An 8,790-nucleotide genomic window follows, 5' to 3' on the forward strand; every position below is an offset into this window, starting at 1 on the left:
TGGGGGCTACAGTTAAGGTATTGCTGGAGTAAATTTTACCTAAGTAAAAATACTCTCAGGTCTATTCTTATAATCTAAATATTTTTTTCTTTTTGGCCTCAGTTGTAGCGAATTTGGAGTTGGGCACTAAGTGATGTAAGCCAAGAGCATTTTTACATCTGAGTAGCTAGCCCAATCAGTTACCATATAGGATGAGCATGCTTGGCGATAGGAATTTGAACTCACAACCCTCAGATTGCAAGTCAAGCACCTTAACCACCAGGCCATGCCAGGCCCTATAATTGAATTATATCTACATAAATTATAAAAGTAAACCAGAAAATATATCAGTTGTTTTACCTGTAAACTGCTCCAACAATATTTAATACATCAACATTCCAAAGAGTAGCTAATGAAATACATATGTGTATCATTTAGACATTTTAACAATTCACTGAGTATTTACACTTTAATTTAAAATACATAAAATGTTAAGTGTTTCAGAATTCATTTCAATGACTCAGTGAAAACATGCTAACACACCCTAACTTTCTATATACTTTATAAACTCTGCTTTCATCCCTTATCAGCCTTATAAAATAAACTTAAGAACTAAAAGCCAAATTTCAGCAAATTATTTTCAAAGTACTGCAATAAATTTAAAACAAATATCTCAGTTTCAATATATATATATATACTAATGAATATTTAAACCAATAAATATAATAATTCTCTAATGCTAACAAAATCTAGCTTTAACCATAAATTGATAAAAATGCAGAAAAATTTAAGTCTACATTTTTACCATGGAATTAACAATTATCAAATATATTCAGTATTGTTAAGAAATACGTTAAGAAAAGAAAGGAAAATATTTTAATGCAAAATAACTATTATAAGTTAATATAAAAACAACTATCTAACTAAGGTTTTCTTATTCAAAAATTAAATTAATGTTTTTATAAAACGTTAAGTTAGTAATTTAGAAAAAAAATGAGTTATACAGCATTTCACTATATTTCCTATTTTTTTGTTCAAATATAGAAATCTACACAAAAGTATTTTCAACAGAATATGCTGAAACACTATGGTTCACGATATATTTTCACAATCACTGTTGTTGTCACTATCCTCAAAACACTCTTCAGACTCTCCCAAAACAGTTTGACCAGACAAACCAAACAGTTTAGAACGTTCAGCAGCCAAAGCTGCTACAGTTTTTGTAAAAAACAGATTTCCATCTGACACACCCGGCACTTTTAATTTTAAAATTTCATCTGTCCTTGAATTTTCTTTCTCAGATGGTATATTATATGATGGGGAAAATCCCTTTGATTTACAAGTATTCTTGATGGAATCTGAATTAAAATCATCACTTTTACTCTCTACATTCTGCTCATTATTTAAGAGATGCTCACAACTTTGATCCTGAAAATTTTTAATTTTAGTCATTTTTTTATCTTCAAAGCTACAGCTTCCACTAATAATTTTATCCTCCTTTTCCACTTCATCTACAGAACTTTGTAGAACTACAAAATCTTCTGCATTAATGACATCTTGACAATTTGATTTGTCAGGAAGAGCACTGTCATTTTTTTCTCTTGCTAATGGACCATCCAATTCCTTTTGTCTGCATCCCTCTTTTCTTACAACAAGCACAGAACAAAGTTCTTTAAACAAACGAGTTGAGGTTTCAAGTTCTTGTTTCTTCTTCACCTTCAAAAATAGTGTAATTTATTTCTTTAATCTAAATCAACAATTCAAACAATTCCAGAAGCCATTACACTTATGCCATTTTTCTCAAATACAGAATTATTTTTTTTCCATTCTCTTTTGTTTGATGGACTAAATATTTTTAACATTCGTATAGTGCTACACACTTGTTTACTATTTAGTGAACTTATTAAATATACATATAAAGAAAATAATACCATATTTACTTGTTTATTACTTCATATTAACCAAGCATGAAAAATATTTTGTTGCATTATGCACACACAGTTAATATTTTGTTAAAGTGAATAAACATCTAACAAAAAGATGTGAATAATAATAATAATAATCACCCTGTCATGTTCTGAAAGGAAGAAGCTGTCAGAAATCAAATTATGACTTTTCTCTGACTCGTCAATGTAGGCTTCAAAAACCTTAAAATAATACAATGAAACATTATTTCTGAAAAAAGCAAACTATAATAATTTTTGAAACAATTAATAAAAATCTCAAGATTGATAATTAAAACAAAGCTGTACATATGATATGAAACTACACTTGTCAAATGAGTAACAGGGATCTTGTTAGTGTATATTTGCTATTCATTTAAAAAAACAAAAAACCATTACAAGTTTTATTAAGTACATCTTTTAAATCTCCAAGAAATTTAGTTTGCTTTAATGTATGTTTTTATTATAAATGACAATATAAATCAATCATCATACTTTAAAACTAACCTAGATGACTTTGCCAAGTGGTAAAAAACATATAGCAAGTGATAATCTATATCTGTACTCATAGCAGATATGTTTGATATCAATTGTTGATTTTAGAATTTTTGTACAAAGATACACAATGACTATCTGTGCACAGCCATCCTGATTTTGAACTGATAAGACAAGAGCGAAAGCAATTAGTCAATAGTACCCACCACTGACTCTCAGGCTATTCTGGTCTTACAAAATGGTGGGATTTGACAGTCACTCTTATAGCATATCCAAATACTCAAAGTGCTGGGCAAGTTTTTGCAACAAATAGTTAGCAATACTGATGAGTTTAAACAAGACTTTGTTCATAATAATTCTGTGAATAAAGTGAAAAGAACAAAACATAGAAATTTTGAATGAAATAAAAACAAAATTGAATTATCCTTTTAAAGTGAAGTAAGATAACTAAAAGACACTAAACGAATAATTTAAACACACCTGGTCTTCAATCATGGGATCACCAATGTGTAAACAAGATGGTGCTGAATCAATTATCTCTACTTTTTCTGTCCTTTGTTTATTATTATGAAGACCGGAATCCTGGATGCTGGTTTCCAAGTTAGCTGTATGAAATAATCAAACAAAAAAAACAATAAACACATATTGTAGATTTTATCTATCTTGCAGAAGCTAATATTACAAAAAATTTTAAGCTAGTTGGAATTTATAATAAAAAACAAATTCTAAGAAAAAACAACTAAAGTACACTCATTTTGTAGTTCACACCACTTTCTACTAATAAATGTAGATATTATAATGACACAACTGTTTTTGTTTTATCAGATTCAAGTGTATTCAAAGGTTATAGAAAGTAACATCTTTTATTGCAATAACAAACAAGAAATGTATCAAGAAAATTAAAATAATTTATGTAAGAATCATGACAATTGGCAAAAAGTCATCATCAGTCAATATTTTGGAAAAAAACACTTAATTGTATTAAGAATTGGGACATTTAAGATGTGAAGTTTGTTTGTAGAGTTTGTAGGTTGGAGGCTATCCTAATTAAAATAGAAGCAATAGATAAAGAGAAGTGTAGACTGTGAGAAATAGCAGCATGATTTCAAGAACTTGAAGTTTTACATGCAAGGGATACATCAGCTAACAATGACTTTCAGGAAGTTAGAAATAATGCTATTAGGGCTAAAAGTAGTGGATTTAATTGTAATGAGCATGTTCTATTGGGTAACATATTTCAGCCTTATGGCTTCTGCAGATGAGAAACTACTGGAGGGATGGAGAACAAAATGGTGAGAGAAGGATGTGAATGATAAACTTAAGGAGGTTATAGTTATATGTGATTCCTTGATAAGGTATGTGGATAGGATATTCTGTTGGGTAAATAAGGAGAAAAGAATTAGATTATGCTACCCAGGGGCACAGGTGGAGGATATAACTGATAAAGCAACAGATATAATAAAGGAGGCTAGCAGAGATGCAGTTTTGTTGTACATGTAGGGGCTAATGATGTATGGAAAAGTAGGTCAGAGGAGTTAATTGATAAGTAAAAGGGATTGATAAAGGCATTTAAAGAAAAGGGTCATAACTTATTTGGGTCAGGGATACTGCCAAGAATTAACTGTGAGGATGAAATTAAAAGTAGGTCACTAGGACTGAATGCTAGGCTTAGCATAATATGCAAAGAGGAGGAGATTGACTGTTTGGATTTGTGGGATCAGTTTAATGGGAGAAAAGAGCTTTATGGAATGGATGGTTTATATTTAAATAGGGTAGGGGCTGGCTTGTTTGCAAGGGAAGTTTTAAACTAGGACTAGACAGTGGTGAGGGCCAGGATAAATTAAACGTAAAAAGTTTAGCATAGGAAATGAGTATAGAAGTAGATCTAAGGATAGGCTTAATTGTTATTATTGTAATGCTAGAAGTATAAGAAATAAAATAGATGACTTTAGAGCACTGGTAGGAATGGAGGATTTTGATATAATGGGAATAACTAAAACATGGTTAAATGTAGATGATTTTCAAGACAGAAATTTTTTCAAATACAAGGTTATAGGTTATTTAATAGGAATAGAGCACTAAAGAGAGGGGGAAGGAATGGCTTTATATGTAAGTTATATCCTGTTAAAGTTGAAGATATCAAAGATAATAGCAAGGAGATTGAATCCATTTGGGTTTCTATTAGCAGATATAAAGGGAAAAAGCATTTAGTGGAAATTTGTTACAGATGGTACTGATGAAATTAATGATATACTTTACAGTGAGATTAAGATTGCAGCTTTTAATGAGGTCATAATTATGGGTAATTTTAATTTCAGGCATGCTATTTTAGATTATTATTAACTTTTAATATAAAATTGGTTGAGAGGGTGGAAATTGGGGAACATATGAGTGTAAGTGATCATTTCTCTATTAATTTTGATGTTTTTTTGTATATGGAGATCAAGAATAACGATACTTTGGTTAAAAGTTTTGAAGGAATACAACAAGCTGAGTTATTTGGAGACACTGATCAAATGTGGAAAATTTTTAAAGAAAAAAGTTTTAAATATTTATGATAAACATATTCCTTACAGAAAGAAAAGGGTGGCTGCAGGCAGAAAAAATAGGTTGGCTCACAAAGGGTATAAGGGATAAAATTAAAGAAAAGCATCACAAATTTTAAAAATTTAAACTGACTTGAATGACAGGACGTTTAGAAGATTATAGAAGATTAAGAAAATTGGTCAAACAGGAAATTAGGACAACAGAAATGATGTATGAAAAATAAAAGTTGGCTGAAAATGTAAAAAATTAACGGTAAGGATTTCATTAAATACATTAAGGGCAAACAAAATGTTAGGATGGGGGGTAGGACCTTTGAGGGATGATAAAGGAAAGCTCATATCTGATTATTATGAGATAGCTGGGTTATTAATTTCTGCTTTTTTTGTTCAGTTTTATAAATGAAGATTTAAATGATATTCCTCATCTTGAAAAGTTGATAGATGGAAACACGATTGAACAAGATGATCACATTAATTCTGAGCTTGTTTAGAAAAAATTTGGAAGTTTAAAGAATAATAAGGTTCCTGTGCCAGATAATATTTCCCCAAGGGTTACAAAGGAGGTTAAGGATTAGATATGTGAGCCACTTGTAAGTCCTTGAATACTGGACAAGTGCCAGAGCATTGGAAATTGGCTAATGATACTCCTCTTTTCAAGGGAGGTAATAAAAATTGTCCCAGTAATTATAGGCCTATCAGTCTTACATCAGTTGTGGGAAAAGGTTTGGAGTCTGATAAAAGATGTTTTGCAAAGTCATTTAACAAAGTTTAAAATTTTATTGGAAGCCAACATAGTTTCACTAAGGGAAAATATTTCCTTAGAAATATATTGACATTCTTTAAAAGATTACTGCTTATGTAGATGAGGGTAAGGGTATAGATTTGGTGTATCTGGATTTTCAGAAAGCATTTGACAAGATGTCACATAAAGGCTTGTAATAAAATTATCTCTATAGGTGTGGGGGATAAGTTAACTAATTTGATAGAAGAGTAGCTGGATGGAAGAAAGCAGATGGTTGCTATAAATGGTGTTCAGTTAAACTGGATTAATGTCACAAGTGGGGTACCTCAGGGCTCAGTCTTAGGACCTTGGCTCTTTTTGATTTGCATCAATAACATAGATGAAGGAATGTTCAATAAATTACTTAAATTTGCTGATGATATTTAGGCCTTGGGTGTTGCTGGTTGTGAAGAGGATGCTGCTACTTTACAAAAGGATTTAGAACATTTAGTGACTAGAGTGAATAAATAGCGGATGGGTTCTAATTATACTAAATGCAAGATAATGCATATGGGTTATCATAATTTGAATTATAAGTATAATTTGGATGGGAATAGCCTTAACAGTGTCATGCAGAAAAAGGATTTTGGTGTAGTGGTTGATCAGCCATCCAAGCAGTGTGCTATTGCTAGTGGCAGGGCAAATAGGATTTTAGGTTGTATCTACAGAAATATTGAATACAAGTCTAAAGAAGTTATGTTTTCATTGGTTTGGCCACATTTGGAATATCGTGGTCAGACTTGAGCTCCTTACCTTAGGAAAGACATTGAATTGTTGGAAAGGGTTCAGAGGAAGGCTACTAGAATGGTGCCTGGGATGGAAGGGTTGTCATACAAGGAGAGGTTGAAATCTCTCAAATTGTTTTCTCTTGAAGAAAGAAGAATTAGAAGGGATCTGATTGAAGTGTTTAAGATTGTAGAGGGAATTGATAGTGTTGATGCATCATCTTTTTTTTTATATTTAACAATGATAATAGTAGGGCTAGGAAAAACAAATATAAATTTTGGCAAGGTAGGAGTCATCTTCAGCTAAAACAGTTTTATTTTTCTAACAGGGTGGTTAGCCTTTGAAATGGGTTGCCTTCAGATGTTGGAGAGGCAATAAATTTGAGTTTAAGAGAAAGCTAACTATATCTATTTATTTAATAGTTTTAGTTTAGAGGATGGAACAGTCAAGATAGACCCACATGCCTCTTGTTGTCCCTAAACATTATGTTATATTATGTTATTGAATTATTAATATGTATAAAACTAGATACATCACTTACCTGTTATAAATACACAAGATTTGATTCAGAACATGTAAGTACTGAAATTATTCCCATATTATCCTAAATAAAAGCTAATACAAGCTAAGATTAATATTTTTTTGTTTTTTTTTAATAAACTTACCTCTCAATAAATCAACAAAAATAAAAGCTCCCTTTTCCTTTCAATATTGACCTAAAAATTAAGCATAGACTTCATCTGAGATCAAGCTGTTGTACCTTGTTTATCTATGGAACTTATTAGCATTTTGTCTATGGAAGTAAAATCCCAGGATCTACGAGTGGCTAACATTTGACAACAAGAAAGTTCAGCACATGTTATAGGAATTTATTATTTTATATAAATATTTTTTCCTTCTTCTACCGTTATTTATAGATTTTGATAATAACTGTTAAGCAGATGCTTCTGCATAACACTAGTTTAAGGGTTGATGCACACTAAGTTTTGTGTATATTAACACAGAGGTTAACATATAGAAATGTTACTCATATATTGCTACTATTTCACATGCACTTGTCCAAACATACACAAGAGTCCTTCTTAAAAATATGAACTACATGATAAAGTTACATCTATAGACTAATGTTTTTCACCAAAAAAGAAACAAAGGCATCCTTCAATAGCACTAATAAACAGTCAGTACACGTATTTTTCTTACAGAAATTTAGAATTTTAGTTACATTTTGGTTCTGATTTACATAGTTTACTTAATTTTTATCCTTAGTTCTTATTAACCCTTCTAATATAGTTGAGTGGGTTCCACCCAGCCTGTATTCCATAAAGCAGTTATACTGTAACTTTTAAAAATGTACATGTACCTTCATAAAATTTTGCGGATTATCAGTAAACATTACAAGACATTCATGCACTATCAAATTTTTAATTAATTATTTGCTCTTGCATTTTTTATTTTCGATTAATATTTACTATCCAACATGCAAAGTAATTTTGATTTTAAGATTAAAAATACTTTTATGCATCAGAAAATTGTCAAATTTCACATGCGAGATCTCCATAACCTCCTAATATCCTCCAGATAATTCTCAAACATTTTCTTTAGAAAAAAACTTTATATTTTATCTGTTATTTTCACTATTGTATCTTAGTATGGGTTTAATAATGGTTGGAGACGGTTTGAATGGGTAATGAAGAAAAACTTTAATATAAGTATAACATAACAGCAAATGTTATGTATTTCAGTTATAGCACATTATATATGCATATATATTATTACTATTTACAAATAAGTACTTAAATTTCGGTTATTTTTCTTAAAACATAGAACAGTAAATAAAGAAGTATAGAAAACAATTATCTCTTCTAGTTATGAACTTTATATTTGTTTGTGGCTTGCCATAATTTGCTAGCCTTATCAAATTTTGCACATAGAGAATGTAAAACAAAATATTGTTTTTGGCTTTATATATGCATTTTGAAATAACAAAAATCATAAATTACTATATATATACCACAGAATTCCACTATAATTTATCAGGCTTAGTATCTAAGCTGTATTTGGGTCTAAAAAAATATGATTTTTCAAGCTCAATAATGTCTTACCTTAACACTTGGAATCTGTCATGAAAAGAAAGGATTTCCCAAGTAAATACTTTGCAAAGGCTCAGAGAACCATGTGGGGGCCATTCTGAGCATTTGATTGGTTATTTACATGTGATAGACAGAAGTAGGCATACATAAGCAAGTGTTTCCAAAAATGGAAAGAGGTGGGTGGGGGCCACTGTGTTTCATTCACTAAATCTATCGATATCTCAGCAAAT

The 8,790-nt window shown here is 30.5% G+C and overlaps 1 protein-coding gene across 2 annotated transcripts in view; it reads right to left on the reverse strand.

Annotated features, from left to right (window-relative positions):
- Positions 1–942: 942 nt before the first annotated feature.
- Positions 943–8,790, reverse strand: part of LOC106473756 — a 16,650-nt gene continuing 8,802 nt past the window's right edge. Inside the window, exons 5-7 of one of the 2 annotated variants that reach the window (XM_022402152.1) lie at positions 2,898–3,022; positions 2,046–2,126; positions 943–1,689 (exon numbers count right to left, since the gene is read on the reverse strand). In XM_022402152.1, the coding sequence (XP_022257860.1) occupies positions 1,072–1,689; positions 2,046–2,126; positions 2,898–3,022 (824 nt within the window). In that variant the 3' untranslated portion in view covers positions 943–1,071. Of the gene's footprint in view, positions 1,696–2,045; positions 2,127–2,897; positions 3,023–8,790 lie in introns of both variants that reach the window. The other variant, XM_022402151.1, reaches the window with a different exon arrangement.

This window comes from Limulus polyphemus, unplaced genomic scaffold (assembly GCF_000517525.1).
Source record: "Limulus polyphemus unplaced genomic scaffold, Limulus_polyphemus-2.1.2 Scaffold6481, whole genome shotgun sequence".
Classification (NCBI taxonomy): domain Eukaryota; kingdom Metazoa; phylum Arthropoda; class Merostomata; order Xiphosura; family Limulidae; genus Limulus; species Limulus polyphemus.